This window comes from Camellia sinensis, chromosome 4 (assembly GCF_055761805.1).
Source record: "Camellia sinensis isolate YWXY chromosome 4, ASM5576180v1, whole genome shotgun sequence".
Taxonomy (NCBI): Eukaryota; Viridiplantae; Streptophyta; class Magnoliopsida; order Ericales; family Theaceae; genus Camellia; species Camellia sinensis.
This window is the reverse complement of record NC_138964.1, coordinates 203,592,553-203,612,846: the sequence shown is the minus strand read 5'-3', so window position 1 is coordinate 203,612,846 and position 20,294 is coordinate 203,592,553. Positions and strand designations below refer to the sequence as shown.

The 20,294-nt window shown below is 40.8% G+C and overlaps 1 protein-coding gene across 1 annotated transcript; it reads left to right on the top strand.

Annotated features, from left to right (window-relative positions):
- The first annotated feature begins 12,118 nt into the window (after nt 1–12,118).
- On the top strand, nt 12,119–12,589 carry LOC145824384 (uncharacterized). The gene has a single exon (XM_082924028.1). It carries the CDS (start codon nt 12,119–12,121, stop codon nt 12,587–12,589), a length of 471 nt encoding a protein of 156 aa, XP_082780154.1.
- The last annotated feature ends 7,705 nt before the right edge of the window (nt 12,590–20,294 follow it).

The window sequence follows — 20,294 nt, the reverse complement described above, 5'->3', positions numbered from 1 at the left end:
ATTGAATCCATCTTCATTTGAAATGGGGAAATTTGTATGAAGGGAGGGTTATGCTTAATTGTGCAGAGATGTTACATATCTATGAAGCTATCAATCTCCCAAATGGAAACCACCTTGAAATTGAACAAATCTTCTAAATCTTGTCTTTTCTTTGAATTTATTCTTTCTTAGACTTCTCTTATGGTCTTCAGCATCCTCCTTTTATTAGAGAAAATTTGCCCAGGAACCTTAAAATGCCAAAGGTACAATTTTTGGCTTACATTTTTATTTATTTCTTGAGTCCAGATTTCATAAGGTTCAAGTTTTTGCCTTGATGGAATGACACCTTATCCACTGTTGTTGATCATTGTTTTGTTAAATCTGTCTGAAAGAATAATAATAATTTGAAATCAATGATGGGAGAAATTTTGTTGGGATCACTTCTTCGTGGGTTGTGGAAGAACATAACAGCCAAAACAAGTGTGTTGCATTGTTTTATTTCTTGTTGTTTTTCTTTACCTGGAGAAATTCTCAAGTGTGTTTACTTCAACTCTTCACTGCACAAAATATCTTCTACTGCTTCATGCTCCAGCTTTGATATCTTTTAAAAAAGAATTAGGGCTTGTTGAATTGGTATTGGGAATGAGGAACTAGCAAATCTTGTCTTCTCATGAAAGGGTAGAGTTACTTAAACTCATTAATGTTTCTTGAAGCTTAGATTCAAGAGGTCAAGCCTCAAGTTAGTGCGAGCTTGGCATTCATTAACTTGAGGGAGTGCTTATTGAAATTTTCTCAAGAAACTGTTTTCTCCTTTTACGGATTGTTTAGTTATTTTCAAAAAGATGTTATAAGTTGAACCATTGTAAAGTTAGTATAAATCATGGAATTTCCACTTTCTCTTGATGCTTTGTATCATTAATTTATCACACTTTCTATATATTGGAGAGTATGAATGTGCAACACAGTGCTTATTTGCTATGGGTTTCTTCGTTGATGGTGTAGAAATCTATTGTATCTCTTGGTCGTGGCATCCTGGCCATTGATGAATCAAACGCCACCTGTGGGAAGAGATTATCATCTATTGGCCTGGACAACACTAAAGTGAACAGGCAGGCTTATAGACAGCTTTTGTTGACTACTCCTGGCCTGGGTGAGTATATTTCTGGTGCGATTCTGTTTGAGAAGACACTTTACCAGTCAACAACAGACGGGAAGAAGTTTGTGAATTGCTTGCGTGAGCAAAACATTGTACCTGGAATCAAAGTCAATAAGGTATGCTTTCTCGTTCAAGTTAATTACACTAACCTTTCTTTATATCCTCGTCTTGTTAATTTAACTCTCCCACTTTTTACTCATGTTTTCAGGATTTAGTTCCCCTACCAGGGTCCAACAATGAATCTTGGTGCCAGGGATTAGATGGATTGGCTTCTAGATATGCCGAATACTATAAGCAAGGTGCTCGCTTTAAGAGGCTTACCAAACAGATAAGTCTTACAATGTGAATAAAAGAAAAAAATGGTATTTTCATTTGTGATTTTAACCTTATTAATGTGGATTAGGCCATCTCCAACGGTTCATCAAACCTTGCATAAAATTTGAAATTTAGTGAAAAAGCCACTTTTTGAAACTCCAATGGTTTCAGCAAATTGGTATCAAAATGAGAATGGAACAAAAAATTCATCAAAGTGAGAACAGACTCTAGGTTTCACCATTTTACTGTGCGTGACCGTTGGGGGGAACCAACTGGTCAACCAGCTGCTTGACCGGACCGGTTCCTCAATTCTACATTTGTTTTGTTTGACAGGTGCGAACTGGTTTGAATTGTTTTATTTTGAGATAGGTTATTTTGTGGACTATGAATAATTTGAAGGGTGATATAAATTTAAATTCCTATGAAAATATAATTGAAAGAGTTACATCTCATATACATATTTCAGAACTAGCCATTCCAATAATTTAACGTTGGGTGGACAGAGTATTTTGAAAATTTACCTGTCGAACTGGTTTTAACTGGTTTATTTTGAGATAGGTTATTTTTTGGACTATGAATAATTTGAAGGGTGATATAAATTTAAATTCCCATGAAAATATAATTGAAAGAGTTACATCTCATATACATATTTCAGAACTAGCTGTTCCAATAATTTACCGTTATTTTGAAAATTTACCGTTGCTGATGTGCTTTATAAAATATATCTGTTTCGTAATATCATGCTGTGAATTTCAGTTGGGTTGACAGAGTATTTCATTTTCATAATAGCATCACATTATACGCTGTGAATTTTGTTTATTCTGTGTCATTATAAATTTTTTTCTCAGTGCGCTTTAATTTATATTATCTGATTATATTATCTGATTCTGAGGTTGAGTGTATATCATTCTAATATTTTTCAGTAAGTTAGATATTGTATGTACTGAATTTTTTTCAAACTATGGAAGATTTTGAAATGTTTGAGGAATCACAAATGTTGGAGCACAACACTGATATTAATTTTATGTCAGAAACTTCACGAGAGCAGAACACGCAGAACACTGATATTCATTTTATTTCAGAAACTTCTCGTGTTTCTCGTGGTAAAGCATTCACAATTATAGAAGATAAAACTTTATGTAGACCTTGGTTAGCAGTCTCTCAAGATCTCATTACTGGTAAGAGTTAGACTATGGCTATATTTTGAGAGCGAGTACTTATTTATTTTAATTCACAATTGAGCGATGAATCAAATCGAAACCGTATTTCTTTGTCTCACCGTTGGTCTGGCATGCAAAAGGCAATTAATAAATTCTGTGATTTTCTTGAACAAATTCAACTGAGGCAACAAAGTGAAACAACTGAGGCAGACATGGTAAAATTTATTTGTGTTATTAAATATCAAATTTCTTTTCTAAATGTATACTTGTTATTGAAATTTTTGTAATTTTCTTTTTTGTAGGTCGCTGAAGCGAAGCGAATATATAATGCAATATAGAAAAAACGCTTCACATTTGATACATGTTGGGATATTTTGCGCCGAAGTTGTAAGTGGGATGAATTTCGAACACAACCCAAAAGAAGCACGCAACATGCTTATCCATGTTCGAATCCACCAACTGAATATGAGGCATGTCAACCCAACCAGAATAATGCAGTGCACGAACAACCATCTAATACATCAACACGACCAATTGGTACTACGGCAGCAAAAGAGAAGTTGAAAAATCAAACAACGCACGATAGTAGATTTGATGAAATGACTGCCAACCAATCCAAAATTGTTGAAGTGTTATCAACTATCTCCGCTAGAACTATTGAGCGAGATGAACAAAAGGCGATAGACCGTGAGCAGAAGGTTGCAGAGCATCGAAGAAGGGCCGAAGATAGGGAGGAACAACTGAAACTCCTATCTATGATGAATGAAAGAGAACAATGAAATGAAAATCATAAAATAATGTCAATGGGCATGACAATTTTAAATCCTATGCAAAGGGCGTACTACGAAGATCTTCAACGATAGATTTTATTTCGAACAACTAATAGATTGCCTTGAAAGGTTCTGTATTAGTGGGTTTCATCTATTGGTTTTATTATTTAAAAATATTAAATCTAACTTGTATTAGTTAGTTGTATTGGAATTATTAATGTAATAAATAATCATGTAATCAAAATTTTATTAAATGGAATATAATGATTTTTATTTGTTAGATAATTAACAAATAAAAATAAATTTATTAATATATGTTATAATTTTTTATTTATTGAAAACACCACGTAAACGATATCATAATTTTTTTTTTCACAAAAGGAACGAATTAATGGTGATTGTTAGTGGGATTCTATTTTCCATTTTTAGTTGTTGTGTGCATGTTTTATTAGTTTTACAATAATATTCACACAACATTCTCATTATTGTTTAAAGGTGCAGAATGACCAGAAGTTGTTTTTATTTTAAAAATGCAGCCTTACACTCTTAGTTTCAATTTGCAGAAATACATCCCAAAGTAGAATTCAATTCTCAGTCCATTACAATTATAATGGTTAATAATTGTTTTATTTTTATTGGAATTATTTGTAATTCATTCTTTTTTTTTTTTTTTTTTTTTTTGTAACATATAATTGTATTGATTTCATTCTGTGCTTGGTACAACATGGTCATGCCCCAAAATGTATTGGTCTCATGTCTCTACAACATGGTCATGCCCCAAAAATTCAATGGAAGTGAAAAACATGCTGCAGATGTATTGATTGGTAATAGAAGTGAACAAATTCTGTGGTTGGTACCTTCTTTAAGTTATTAATAAAATTCAACTAACATGGCATCACTGAAGCTCCAAAAGATGGTGCACATGTATTACCAAGGCAATGTAAGTGAAAAACTAACAGAGGATTTTATATCAGATAATATGATATACGAAGCTACTATATTGTACAAGACAAAACCACTACATTTATAAAAGAAATTGACCCAAGAAAAGGTTGTTAAAATAACAAAATACAAAACAATACAAATACATATTAGTTGAACACATCAATAGTCATTATCTGGTGGTGGTGGTGGAGGGAAGTAGTGATGGTATATGTCATTTATGCAATACTCAATCCTATCTATGCGATTGTTTTCCACTTCATGACGTCTTTCAATGTCCACACGGAACTTACCAAATTGTTGAATTAATGAGTTCTGCGCAGTGACAAATGTATTAAACTGAGTACCCAACGAATTGATCTGATTAGCCATTTGATGTTCCCATTGAACGCGCTGATTATAACGTTGTTTTTCCATGGCCAAAAACACAGTCCAATATTGAGGTTGTTCAGTTGATGGCATCACATTGGTAGGAGGATCTTCTGGAGCATCTTCTGGACCATCATCTGGTGGGACTTCATCTTCTGAATCTTTTGTAGCATTAACACTTCCCATTAAATTGAAGGCTCTACCAGCACGGGTCACTGTATACTGATTAATGGGTGAACAGATTTTGATCTCCATTTCATCTACAAGGTGAACCCTAAAATGTTTGAAAATTTTTATCAAGAGTGCCCCAAACAGTAATGGCTGGCCCATGAATTGAGCAAGATTTGCATACATCATTTCTTTCATTATTATTTAACACAAATCTAACTTATGGCCAACTTCAAAACAGTATAACAAATGATTTGCATACATCATTTCTTTGAACCAGTGTTGCCATTGAGGGTATATACCATCAGTAAGGTAATAACCCATATCATAACTATGTCCATTAATAGTGTAATGGACAGGGGGAGCTTTACCTTGAGCAAGATCAGAAAACAAAGGCGATCGATCCAACACATTCAAGTCATTGTGTGAGCCAGGCATTCCAAAAAATGCATACCAAATCCATAAGTCATAAGATGCTACTGCTTCAAGAATAATGATTGGCTTTTTTTGATGACCTACGTATTGACTTTGCCATGCCTTTGGACAATTTTTTCACTCCTAATGCATGCAATCTAAAATTTCCAACATACCCGAAAACCCCCGAACCTCCCTAATAGCAAGTAATCTAGGAAGATCAGTTGGTGTTGGAGATCTCAGATATTCTGGTCCAAAGATTTCAATCACTGAATTACAAAATTGTTGCAAACTTTGAATTGCAGTGCTTTCCCCGATACGTATATAATCATCAACTGCATCTGCTGCGACACCATATGACAATATTCTCATCGCTGAAGTCATTTTTTATAGGGGAGATAATCCAACTACATGAGCTGCATCTTGTTTTTGAACAAAATATGAATTGTGTGCTTGGATTGCATTCAAAATTCGCAGATACAAAGGACGACACATTCGAAAACGTCTCTGAAATATTGTAGGTGAATACACTGGATTTGTAGCAAAATAATCTGCAAACAATCTCTCATCACCCTGCCTTCTATCTCTGCGTATATACTTATGGCCTACAACAGAACCTTCTATTTTCTTTGAGCTATCATTTGACTTAAGAATCTGAAGCATACTAGTATTATTCTTCTCATAAGCTCCTAAAAGTGTGACCGTATATTCATCATCAGACTCATCATCAGAGGAGGAGGAAGAAGAAGAGGATGAAAATGAAGTCAACATCATGGATTTAAATGTATTCATTATGCTCTGTTTTGTTTCAGCTATGATCGTATCAGTTGTCTGGACTTGTCTGGCATATGAATAATGTGTTTATATGAGATTTTAGAAGCAAATCATTGTTGGAGGTAAACCAAAACAAAATATATGTAATGGACGGAAAAAGAAATAACAAAAGAATTGGGCACAGAAATGGAGGGAAACAAACAAAAAAAAAAATTATGGCCTTACCGGTCGACCGGCTGGTCGACCCGTCGCTCGACCAATCGGACGACCCTCCCCCTTTTGATGCTCACCGTTGGAACAAGCCATATCAGATTGAGAAAATTGACTTTTTTTTACTCAAATTTGATGAAAAATTTGGTCCACCGTTAGAGATGCTCTTACAAAAAAATGATATTTTCATTTATTTTATACAAAATTTTAAATTTTACATTGTTTATTTTTACATTTTTGTACCATTTTCATTAATTTCGGTCTATTTAACTTTACTTAATCAATATTGATTTTTTGTACACGGTTCACAACTAGTTAATTGAACAATTTTTTCTCACTTGAACTTTTAACTTTCGAGCCCAAAAAAAAATTTGGATTTGTACTTTCAAATTCAATTTATTTTTTTTGGAGGTCTATTGTTGAACCAAAAATAAAATTTCGAATTAATACTTAATAAAATAGTACTAAAAAAATGATTTAAAACATAAAAACTCATGTTCATTGCCAAGGGAACAATTACTTTTTCAAAATATGAGTTTTCATCTATCAAATCTTCTATAACGATGATAAAGGATTAAAATAGTAAACTAACGTGAGATTTCGATAATAATAAATTTAAAAGATCAAAACTTTTGAAAGATAAACTTTGGAAGGTTGAATGAGAAACAATGAAGAATAAAATTACGATTTAATATTAGACTTCTGATATATGTGCATTACGAACTAAGAAAATTTAAATTTGAGGTGAGATGTGCATACGAAATATTGTCATCTTGTCTTTCTATCTGTTTTACTTTCCTTCTATTTATTTTTATTTTTCTTTATTTTTTGGCTAAGTAAAGAGTGTACTTATCAGATCTTTAAACCAGAAAAAAATGCTTTCCAGATTCCGCATTCATGCAAAGTGTATGCTTTTTTTTTTTTTTTAATATTTTTTTTTATTATTATTTTGCTTAGTTAAAGTGCCGCATCTTTCTGTAGTGTTTTGTCACACTTTCATATCATATTAAAATCGTATCAAGTATTTTAATCCCTAATAAAAGATTTATTGTCTATTCACACATTTAGCCATGAATTCCGCATGAACAGTAAATGATCTTGTGAAAAACTTTAGTTTGTTTGGTTGTCCATGGGAATCTATGAAACATGTTTTTTATTTTTTTCCCCATATATACAAGGAAATGAAAAGCAAATAAGAATCAACAATATTTTTTTCTGAAAAAAAAAAAGCACCAAACAGGGCCATAACTTTTCAAAAAGTTCGAAAAAAGGTACTTCTTTTTTTCCTCCTTTCTTAGCTTCCTCACACTTATTCACCCACAAAAGTCTCTCCTTCAATTGGGATATTTGGTGGCGATTATTTTAAATAAAGAGGGTATTTAGAATGGCTTAAATAGTATGTTTTTAATTTTTTTTATGAAAATATGTAAAAAAATATAGAGATGATGTGACCCAAGTAAGTATATTTATCTAAATAAGTACACTTATATAAGTTATTTCAAACATCTCATAAAAGTTGATAATTAGAACATAGAAGTTAAAAACACATTCCTCTAGTTTATGAAAAATCAAAACTTTAAGATTTATTTCTTTTTGTCTAATAAAGTATAAGCAGAAGCTACACTAAACAGTTTGATACAAACTTTCAAATTAAAATTGAAAAATCTAAAAATCTTCGATATATTGATTTTGTGATTATGACTCAATTTTAAACAATGAAAAGCAATCTCAGTCAAACAATCAACAACAAATTGGCACAATGATTTAACGTGAAAAAAAATTACAATTGGACTTCTCCAAATCACGCGCCAAAGCCACAAAATAATCTACGAAGAAAAAACAAAAATGAATTAAACATAAGAACTCTTAATTAGCTAGCGAATCCACGCTCGAATTGAAATAAACCCGATGTGCCTCTTCTACCACCGTCTTTATTTCGGAATTGTTTTACCGAACGTTGAATCTACAATGTTGATATCAAATCCACGATAATGAGCCACTCTAGAATTCACTAAAATTTAAGACTCAAGTTCCCTAGAATCTACTGATGAACAGCTCTCTTTTTTTTTCTTTTTTTTTTAAAATAAAGAACAAAATCAAATGCTTGGGGCCTGTTTGGTAACGTTTACGTTTTCAGTTTATAATTACAAAATTTTATAAACTGATTTTTGTTTATTTTTAAAAAAACATAAACTACAAACGCGTTTGGTTTAGACAAAATATTTTAAAAAATTTAAAAATATAAAAAAAGTGAGAAATGGCAAGTGGTGGCGGGTGGTGGGTGGTGACGAGTGGTAGCGGCGGAAAATGATGGCGAGTGGTGGTGGCAGAAGACGGTGGTGGAAAATAGTGGCAGGTGGTGGGTGAGGGTGGCAGAAGACGGTGGTGAAAAGTGGTGGCAAGTGACAAGTGGGTGGGTGGTGGTGGCGGAAGACGGTGATTGAAAGTGGTGGCAAATGGCGGGTGGTGGCGGCGGAAGACGGCGGTGGAAAGTGGTTACGGGTGGGTGGTGGATTGTGGGTGGTGGGGAGTGGGTGGTGGTGGCGGGTAGGTGGCGGGTGGTGGTGGTGGGTGGGTGGGTGACGGTGGCGGGTGGTGGCGAGTGGGTGGTGGTGGCAAATCGGTGGTGGGTGGGTGGTAGGTGGTGGCGGCGGGTGGTGGATGGTGGTAGCAGGTGGGTGGTGAGTGGTGGTGGCGGGTGGTGGTGGCAGGCGGGTGGATAGTGGATAGTGGTGGTGGGTGGCAGGTGGGTGGTGGTGGTGGTGGTAACGAGGAGTGGGTGGTGGTGGCCAGTGGGTGGCAGGTGGGTGGTCGTGGCGGATGGTAGGTGGTTGTGGCAGGTGGTGGTGGTGGCGGAAGACGGTGGTGGAAAATGGTGGCGGGTGGTGGCTAGTGTTCGGTGGTAAAAAAAAATAACTGAAAACTCAAAACGTAAACTCATTTTTTGAGTTTACATTTTTTGGCCAAATTTATAAACTGAAACCGCTGATTTATAAATCAAAAATTTACCAAACAAGTTTTTATTTGAGTTTTTAAAATTTTTATAAATATAAACTGAAAACTGAAAACGTAGGTGTTACTAAACGGCACCTTGATGTTTGTTAATATGTAATTCGTTGATCAATTGATCATTTTCTATACATCAACAAAACTCATATATAAACACTCTACAATGCAGAATATTTTATATTTTACTCTTCTCTGAGAATCTGGATGGATTTAACCCTAAAAACAGCAAACAACACACTTTATAAATAGAGACGCAAAGACAGTGCTCACATATATGTCAACCGCTTTAGCGCCACATTTACCGCTTGAGTGGTGAACCATCTTTTCCAAAAGTTCAGAATACAGACAGAGATACTAAATGAACCACTTCACTACTCGAGTACGCAAAAGATCGCTCAAGCAGTTAAACAATTTTAAACTATACTTGTTAGTCTAACAAAATAATAAACAAATTATTCAACAAAAATATTATGACGACAATAATTCAAATAAGAGGTTAGAACAACTTCCCTGTTCTAAAAATATTTTTTCATTCTTCTGTGTAATTGTTAACGGAGTGATGGGGCTAAATGTGAAATGGGTCGGGTCCAAGCTTTGGGCTGGCCCAATCCACTGAAGTCCGAATCCAAGTAGGCTGGATGAGCATATGGGCAGACCAATTAAGCCCAACTTCATGATCAACAGTCCACCCAAGTCCTCAAGCGCTTGGGCTCAACCTGCAGTGGAAAGGCTAGTCCAGCCGTGGTACTGGGCTGGGCCAAGCTGCGAGATTGAATCTATGGGCCGAACAGATGATAGGCCGAGCCTATACAAAGATACCCAAATGAACCAGTCCATCTCCATGAGTGATCCTGTAAAAGGCCGAGACAAGGCATAATGATGCTGAGCTGAGGAACATCAGTACTGACCTGAGGAAACCTCGCAAGGAAACGTAGAAGTTGTGAATGTGTGCACGTGCAAGCTGCCACCTCAGCTGGTCCCCTACACCTAGAATCACGGAAGTTGTTGAACCAAAGGAATGTGGTTTATTATCAGTATGACTACAATGAGTATATGCATTCAATGGCAACTATCAGGTAGTCCCCCACCATGAGCAATGCTAAAAGGACACCTGGCAGCATCCAAGCTCGATGAACTCACCTTGAGAAACAAGCAAGGAACACTATATGTACAATATGAACTTCACATTGAAGGTAACTGAACAATTCCAAGCAAAAACTGCAAACTCAACTCGATATACACTCTCTCCGATCACTAATTCCCACACCGGAGGGGTTATCCGGCCAACCCCGGCCGGGCAGCTATAACGGTGCTTCTTATGGCAGGAACCTCAGTCCCTGGATAGTCCAACCGAGTACAGGGCCCCAATCCACTTTCATCTAGTGCGGAATCCGATACGCACAATTGGTGCGGTGAGCGTGGATCACTTCATCTCTGAGCTCTGCACTCAGTTCCAGCGATGAGGATTGAGGACATTCCATCGTTGACACATACTCCACAGACGAAGAAAACGAAGGGCAAAGGTTTGGCACTCCCAATAGTCCCGGAGGAACAAACTGGAAACAATAATCGAACCCCCGAATCCGTCGAGCACCGACTACCCTTCGTTGAAGGTTCTTCTCATCACTTTCTTCTGGAAAAGATTATAGAGATCGCATCATAGATTCCATGGGGATGGGGATACAGGAGTTGAAAGCCCAACTTAAGAGGGTGTTGGGCGATCCATCGGAAAAGAGGACGGAAGCGGAGCCCTCTCGTTTGCGATGGAGGAGCTCATCCAGAGAGCCACCAGTGAAGAAGTTCCCCAGGAATGAGTTTGGGCCACAAAGCCAGCCTATCCCGGTACAGAGTAAGGCAACAAGCAGTCACGCCCGTGGGTCACGCTGGAGAAGGGCCAAGAAGCAAAAGACAGTTAGCCAACAGACTGAATACCCTCCTCAGGACCTTCGTACTTGGTTGATTGGCAATAGGCAGAACGAACAACATCGGGATCACCTAGACCGTACTGTTCACCAGAGAGAACATCGAGTGTTGGACAGGCTCGTCTCTTTGCCATTCTCCCCGGAGATAGAGACCATGAGACCTCCAAAGAAATTCACCCCACCAAAGTTCACTTCATACAACGAGAAGTCGAACCCGCTGACACATATTAGCTACTATAGGCAGATAATGTCCTTATGGAACCGAGATGAGGCACTGATGTGTAAAGACTTCCCATCCAGCTTGGGAGAAACTAGACTTCGATGGTTCGATCGTCTCCCCGCTGGATCGATCCATGGCTGGAAGCAGCTCTCCGAAGAGTTCCTAGCCAGGTTCGTCTCCAACACTAAGATCCCGAAGAAGTCGGATACACTGCTCGGCCTCTGAAAGGAGCAGGAGGAAACGCTGCGCAATTATGCTAGGAGGTACTGGGAAGAGTACAATGACCTAGAGAAAAATGTGTGCAGCAAGCAGATGGCCATTATGTCCTTCAGACATGGTCTGCGCCCGGAAAGTAAGCTGAGACAATCACTTACCAAGCGCCCGGCCACAGCTTTGAAAGACTTGCGTGCCATGATTGAGCAGTACGCTCGCCTCGAAGATGATCAGATCCCCATCAAGGTAGCTTCAGTAGAACAAACAGCTCGGCACAAGAAGAGAACAGATCGAGGAGAACACCGAGGGATTGCAGTGAACGAAGTGGATAAGTCTAAATCCCACGAAGCCGTTGTGACTGTATTCAAAGAGCCAATCTATCGAATCCTGGAAAAGATCAAGAGAGAGCCTTCTTTGTTTGGCCGCCGAAAATGTTAGGAGATCCAGCTCGGCGCAACCAGAAGCTCAGATGCACCTATCACCAAGATAGGGGGCACATGACTCAGATCTGCAGGGCACTGAAGCAACACTTGGAAGACCTAGTGGCAGCTGGACACCTGAGGGATTACATTGATCAGGATAAGGAAGTGGCCGAGCTGGGGAACCCATCGCCAGAACCAAATATTGAGCATCCACCTCGGCTGATAATAAATGTGATCCACGGGGCAGCGACTCAGGAATCTGAGGAGGCATTGAAGGAAGAGATCGCTAAGGCTGCGCAAATTCAGCGGATCATGTCAGTGGAGCCTGCATCGAAAAAGGTACGTACAGTACCTAAATCCCCCTTGTGCACTGTTTCATTTACTAGCAACGATTTAGAGGGCATACAACACCCATATACTGATGCACTGATTATAACTGTGGAAATTGGGAAACAATTTGATGTAAAACGAGTCCTGGTAGATCAAGGTAGTGCAGTAGATATATTGTATTATGATTTGTTCAGAAAGCTTGGTCTCTCTGAGTAGCACCTCACCTCAGCAGCAGCCCCATTGGTCGGTTTCAATTCACAGCCAGAATGGTCGCTTGGCAGAATAGTGTTGCCAGTCGTGGCGGGTACAAAAACCCACTAGATAGAGTTCTTGGTTATTAATACACCATCCCCTTACAACGCCATACTTAGCCATCCGTGGATTCATCAAATGGAGGCAGTCCCTTCAACCTACCACCAGCTCATCCGTTTCCCAACGGAACACGGAGTAGAGCAGATTTCAGGGGATCAAGTTGCGTCCAAACATTGCTTCATGGCAGCATTAAAGGGAAAACAGCTCTGCAATCGGGTACAAATGGTAGAGGAAGCCGAACAGCCAGTTTTGGAAGATGTAGGGGGAACCCCAGAGGAAAAGATGGTAGAGGATTTGGAGAATGTCTTGGTAAAAGAAGATGACTCAGAAAAGTACTTCCTTATCGGTACCTCGCTAGGCGCTGATAAGAAACTTCAGCTGCTGGAACTGTTGAGGGAAAATATGGAGGTATTCGCATGGTCAGCATATGATACTCCAAGGTTGGACCCAGAATTTGCTTGCCACAAGCTCAACATCAACCCTTCAGCTCGGCCCATTGTGCAGAAAAGTCGAAGATCCTCAGTTGAGCACACCGAAGCAGTAATTACTAGAGTTGAAAAACTCCTGGCTTCAGGAGCAATCAGAGAAGTTCAGTACTCGCAATGGCTGTCTAACACAGTTGTAGTCAAGAAGAAGAACGAAAAATGGAGAGTTTGCGTTGACTTCACTTGCTTGAACAAATCCTGCCCTAAAGATAGCTTTCCACTGCCTCGCATTGATCAACTAGTAGACTTAACAGTAGGGCATGAGTGTATGAGCTTTCTGGACGCTTATAGCGGTTACCATCAGATACCACTGTTCGGTCCGGATCAAGAAAAGACAGCGTTTATCACTTTAGGGGGAACTTACTGCTACAAAGTAATGCCATTCGGCCTCAAGAACACCGGGGCAACCTACCAGCGAATGATTACCCGGATGTTCAAGGACCAACTGGGAAAAACCATGGAAACGTATATAGACGATATGGTAGTAAAAAGCAAGCTCGCTACAAACCACCTCACAGACTTGAGAGAAGTTTTTGACATCTTGAAAAACCACCAGCTTCGCCTTAATGCCTCGAAATGCGCTTTCGGGGTAGGAACAGAGAAGTTCTTGGGATACATGGTCACTCACAGAGGAATTGAAGCGACTTCGGATCAAATCAGAGCAATACAGGATCTTGAAGTACCAACAAAGGCTAAAGAGCTGCAGAAACTAGCCGGAATGGCGGCCGCACTGAATCGGTTTATTAGTAAATCCTCAGACCAGATGAAGCCCTTCTTCTAGCTTTTGAAGAAAAAGGCAGCATTTGAATGGAGTAGCGAATGTACCGAAACACTACAAAGTCTCAAAAGATACCTCAGCGCACCTCCTCTACTGTCCACTTTAGAACAAGGAGAGGAGTTATATATCTATCTAGCAGTCTCAGATCATGCCGTGAGCGCAGTTTTAATTCGAGAAGTTGACAAGGAACAGAGGCCTGTATATTATGTCAGCAAGACTTTACTAGATGCCGAGACACGGTATCTACCGTTGGAAAAGTTAGCATACGTGCTGTTTATCGCCTCAAGAAAGCTGCAGCATTACTTCCAGGGGCATACCATTAGCGTCCTCACTGAATTCCCCCTCAGATCTGTATTCAGCCGAGTCGATTTCTCTGGTCGAACAGCAAAGTGGGCGGTAGAACTTGATGAGTTTGACATTCGGTATCAACCCAGGACAGCGATCAAGGCCCAGGTCTTAGCGGATTTTGTCGCAAAATTTGCTCCCACCCAGAGTACCGAACCGGGGGATCCGAGTTCGGCATAGGTACCATGCACCACCGAACAAGGAAAACCCTGTGCTTCGGAAGCATGGAAACTCTTTATTGGAAACATCTGGTAGCTCTATGTTGACGGATCGTTCAATAATCGAGGCTCGGGGGTAGGAGTAGTACTTATTTCGCCAGAACGGTTTATCTGGGAATAGGCTCTCAGGCTCGGTTGGAAGGCTCCAAACAACGAGGCCGAGTACGAAACATTATTGGCTGGCTTACGTAATGCCGAACACTTTAGTGCAGAACAGCGTCTTGTTTTCAGCGATTCATAACTAGTGGTAAACCAGCTTTCTGAGGTCTATGAAACACGAGATGAAAGAATGGCTATGTACGCAGGCAAGGCCAAGGACCTACTCAGAAAATTTCAATCCATACGAGTGGAACGAATCAGTCGGGATAAAAACAGCCACGCTGATGCTCTGGCATGCCTCTGCTCATCAGTGGATACAAAGGATGCCAGAAAAATTTGGGTTGAGTTTGTGCCAAAACCAAGTATTGCATCTCCATTCCTCTGTAACAACTTAGAGCCGAGCTGGATGGATCCAATATTTGCTTTTCTGAAATCTGGTACTGCCTGAAGACAAAAGGGAAGCCAACAAGGTTAGACATAAGTCAGCTCAGTTCTGGATCTCACCATCTGGGAAGCTTTACAGACGCTCATATCTTGGCCCCTACCTTCTATGTGTACATCCAAATCTCGTCGAGAATGTTCTCTACGAAATTTACGATAGGATTTGTGGATGCCACGTTGGCGGAAGGTCACTGGCACACCGAGCCCTTACTCACGGGTACTAGTGGCCACGGATGCAACAAGATGCGCAACAGTACGTACAGAAGTGTGACAAATGTCAGAGGTTTGCTCCACTCATTCATCAGCCAGCCAAAACTCTCACTCTACTCACCAGCCCATGGCCCTTTGCGCAATGGGGTCTGGATATTGTCGGACCATTGGCGCGAGGAACTGGGAACAGGCGATTCTTCATTGCTGCAACCGACTATTTTACCAAGTGGGTTGAAGTCGAGGCACTGGCAAGTATCAAAGAGGCAGACACGAAACGATTTGTTTTGAGGAATGTGGTGGTGCGTTTCAGCATTCCGCGGGTACTGATTACGGATAATGGAACACAGTTCGATGGTAAGATCTTCAGAAAGTTTTGTGCCAACCTCAGAATCGAGTATAGGAACTCTTATCCAGGGTATCCACAGAGTAATGGACAGGCAGAAGCGTCAAACAAAACCATCATCAACGGAGTAAAGAAGCGGCTTGAACATGCAAAAAGCAAATGGGTTGAAGAGTTGCCTCACGTATTATGGGCCTATTGAACCACAGCAAGGCGTTCAACGGGGGAAACACCTTACTCCCTAACTTATGGGATGGAGGCCATCATCCCACTCGAAGTAGGTCTCCCAACCCTTCGATCTGAATTATTTGAAAGCTCCAGTAACGAGGAAGCTATTGCACAAGCACTGGATATGGCAGAGGGCCGAAGAGAATGAGCGCTAATCAAACTTGAAGCATATCAGCAGCAGCTCATCAGAACTTTTAATCAAAAAATTTTCCCAAGGCAATGTACACCTGGAGAACTGGTTTTGAGGAAAGTTATGGATCACAAAAGGGTGCCTGGTGAGGGCAAACTTGGGCCTAACTGGGAAGGTCCCTGCAAAGTCACAGTTGTTGTTGGAAATGGAGCTTACTATCTTGAGGATCTGAATGGCAGAGCTATACCTCAGCCCTGGAACGTAGCAAATCTCAAGAAATACTATCAATAGAATTATCCCCCAACTTCTCTAGCTGAATGTAAAGGCATTTATCTGCTGACCAATGCAAATGCTTCCCCACTTTTCTCAAATTTATCAAATTCTTGTAATTAGCTTTGATATTTATCAAACGGAATTAGCTTTGGTTCTTACTAAATGGAATTAGCTTTAATGTTTATCAAACGGAATTAGCTTTGGTTCTTACCAAACGGAATTAGCTTTGATGTTTATTAAACGGAATTAGCTTTGGTTCTTACCAAACGGAATTAGCTTTGATGTTTATCAAACGGAATTAGCTTTGGTCCTCACCAAATGGCATTAGCTTTGATGTTTATCAAATGGAATTAACTTTGGCCTTTGGCCAAATGGACTTAGTTTCAGAACGACTGGACGGAATATAAATTTGGTTAGCACTCAAACATGCTAAGTGGTATTGCTTGGTGGAATAATGTTTGGCAACTGAATTGGACTTTAGCCAAGTGGAATTGCTTTGTGGAAACCACACTAACATATCTTGAGCAAACGTCTTTGAATCCACAGAATTCCTTAAGTACCAACACGTCGACACTTTAGTACTGACTTAAACAAGCAGAGTTGGAACAAGCATGACCGGGTTCTATCAGGAGTAAACTTCCAGCATTAGTCTTACTAAACTCCAGGTGGGGGCAAACAATTATTTTTCAAAACCAACCTGGACCTGAGTAAGACACCTCTTCATGCCTTTATCGCATTCAAATGCCCTTATGCTATCAAAGTTGCAACAGACTTAAGCAACTCTACCTAAAGAGCATAATCTTTAGTGCCGATCTTACTTAGCTCCAGGTGGGGGCAAACATTTGTTTTTCAAAACCAACCTGAACCTAAGTAAGACCCACTTACGAACTTAAGCACAGCCATACCACATATCCGTTAGCCACACAGAGCATCAGTTCGGCCCCGAGGCCCCAACAGTGCTCGGCCGGGGGCAAACGGTACAAAGCCGCACCGAGCATCAGTTCGGCCCTGAGGCCCCAACAATGCTTGGCCGGGGGCAAGCAGTACAGAATCAGACAGAGCATCTATTTAAAAGCAGTACAGAGCTAGACCGAGCTCTATTCGGCCCCGAGGTCCCAATAGTGCTCGGCCGGGGGCAGACAATATAGAAAACATTCAGACATAAAAGCCAAACAGCATCAGATTGCAAGTTCAAAGAGAAAATTCTATCATCCAACAAAAGGCACAGATGGCCTCATAACCAGCAGCAACGAAAAAAAAAGAGAAAAGAAAAATTATATTGGCAAATGTAGAAAGAAAGCTCGTCATAGAGACCGAGCCACAATACATCAAAACAGAAAAGCAAAAAAGTTCAAATCTTTTCAACATAAATTTTCATTAACAGAGGGCAACTCAGGAGCAGCATCAACAATTTTGTCCAGGCCGTCTGCGGGAGGAAAAATAGAGGCAGCTCCAACTTCTTGAGAAGTAGAAGCCTCCTTAACCACGTCCCCCACGGTTTCGGTCTCCAAGATTTCAGTCCCTTCAACATCCAGCGTTTTAGCGGCAACATTACTGTCCTGGGTCTTGCTTGCAAAATCAGTTTCTGGGGAAACTTCAGCTGGAAGAACAGCAGGGATGAAAACAGTCTTCGAACCCAAGGATCTCGAGGGAACGGGGACATCCTGAAATAGGGAAAAGTCTTCAGGAACCAGCGCAGTAGCCAAAGCACTCGTTCAACCCTTTAGAAAGAGCTTATCTCGCAGCACTAGCACCTCTTCCTTATAGGCGGCCCCAGCTTCATCCCAGCCCTGTTGCCAGTGTTTGGCTTCCAGTGCAGAACGCTCGACATCTAGTACGGCAATAACGGCCTCCAGTTCGACCACTTTCCCCTCAAGTTGAGCCTGTGTCCCAATAGCAGCCTCCTTCGATTTTTCAGCTGAAGCGACAATCTTGTTCAAACGAAATGTTTCCCTTTCCGCGGTTCAGCGTCCCTTCTTCTCTGTCTCCAAGCTTATCGTCAATCTTTCAGCGTTCATTGCGGCCTCCAGCACGGCCCTTTCTAGCTCTTCAGCACAGGTAATTAACAAATGCATTCTCTGGATACACTGCAAAGGACAACAAGGAATTAAGAGAAAAAGAGACAGCGACGCAACAATAAAAACAAGTAAAACGAGAAAACACTTATAGCAGTCATCATCTGAAGGGTCTCCTTCAGAATAGGAATATCACGGGGCCCATTATGGTCAACCATGTTCACCGGCAACAACAAAAACTTAGTCAAATCAAAGGCAAAATCTTGTGAAGCAACAACTGAATCAGAAGTGGAAATGGGCCTGCCCTCATGCGACATTGGCGGCTCCCATTTCTCAAAAGCCTCACCCTCAGTAGGATCCTCAAAAGCTTCTCCCACCATTGCTTTGCCAGCCTCTCTTATTTTCTTTTTTGCTCGTGCAGCGACCGAAGCTGAGGGCTCGGCAACAGTCGCAGGGGTCCTAGAAGCTCCCACCTCCATCTTCACTTCCATGAGGCTCTTCGCCTCGGTCTTTTCCAAAGGGGTTTCCAAAGCATCGGAGGCTCTGAAAGCCTCGGCCTCTAAGTCCACCAACACCCTTCTCTTCGCCATAGACCCGCCCCCTGCGAAACTGGGGGCAAGGGAGGGCGCTCTCTCAAAAAGTGCACCCTGACTCCTGTGACGGCTCGTGATCAAAGGAGTGAGAGACGTGTCAGTTTCGGTATCAGAGTCCAGAAGGACAACAGCAAGCCTTGCTTTCTTTGGAATAATGGAGCAGTAAGTAGACTGGTAGTCCAATAACTCGGGTGCAGACCTCTTTTTATACCTCAGGGCAGCTTTTATGGCTTCAGCATTCTCTTGGTTTGATCTCCATTGGAAATGAGAGGCCTCTGCAAAAAAGAAGTGACCCATTAAAGCAATATCCAAAATAAAGTAATAAATACAAAAGGTATTAGAAGAGGAGGCCTGAACCTGGGTAGCCGTCTTTCTGGGGCATCCTCTCAGATTGAAACTCAGTTCCGACGGGGAACTCCCAGTTTCCACCAACTTGTAAGAAATCGTCGTTGTGTTTATCCGAATCGGGCAACCCAATAACCAAATGTCAATCAAAAGTGCGAATACGCAAGTAATACGTGTTGTGGTCTTTGTTATAAGAAAGAGTATAACAACCTAAGATATCCCATATGTCAAGGTTCAAACCCAATCGTCTAGTGAGGGCAGATACGCCGCAAACAACACAGAAAAGGTTCACAGATACTTGCATTGGGGTTAACTGGACTTGATGCAGAAACCAGCATACCAACGGGTCAAGAGGGAACCGAACCCCTCCCTCGACTATGGCTGCGATGGGAAAAGCAACAGTATTCCTCATGCCCATATGTTTGGCGTCTACTTTCGCCAACGAAAGGGTAACGTCATTGGGAATATTATAGTCCAGGTGAAACATAACCATGGCCTCGGGGCTATCAACCAGTGAATGGAACTTCCCCATTTAACAAACCTAACGGGACAGAGGTGGGACTCAGATAATAGAGTATGGAACACAGACAGCGAGTGGGCCAAACAAGATGATTAAGACAAAAAGAGGCAAGAGAAGAAGAGTCACAAGGGGACTTACGGAGATTATAACAGTGGTAGCAAAGCATGATCAGCGACGAAAAAGTCTGAGCAGGGCACCAACGAGACTGGTTCAGAGGAACGGGAGGAGTTCTTTCTCTCTCTTTGAAACTCTCTAGAGGAACGAAAAAGTAGATGAAGGGATTTGTATTGACAGCCAGAGCATTAATTGCACTAGCCGACGCATAGCACGACCTTCAGTATGGAATCGACGCACTATCTCTGCACACCTATCTCACATCGCCACGTGTCACCATGAAAGGACGCATGCAGGGATTGTGTGTTAGGATTAAACTGTTACCAAGGCCGAACTGGAGAAAAATCGAAACGACGTGACGCTTGGGAAGCAGAACAATAGCTCCCTCCAAGGGGAACCTTAGCGCGAGCTAGGGGGCAAATGAAAGGGCTAAATGTGAAATGGGTCAGGTCCAAGCCTTGGGCTGGCCCAATCC

Coding starts and splice junctions, on each gene's coding strand:
- LOC145824384 (XM_082924028.1), top strand. CDS start 12,119: ATGACTCAGATCTGCAGGGCACTGAAGCAACACTTGGAAGACCTAGTG.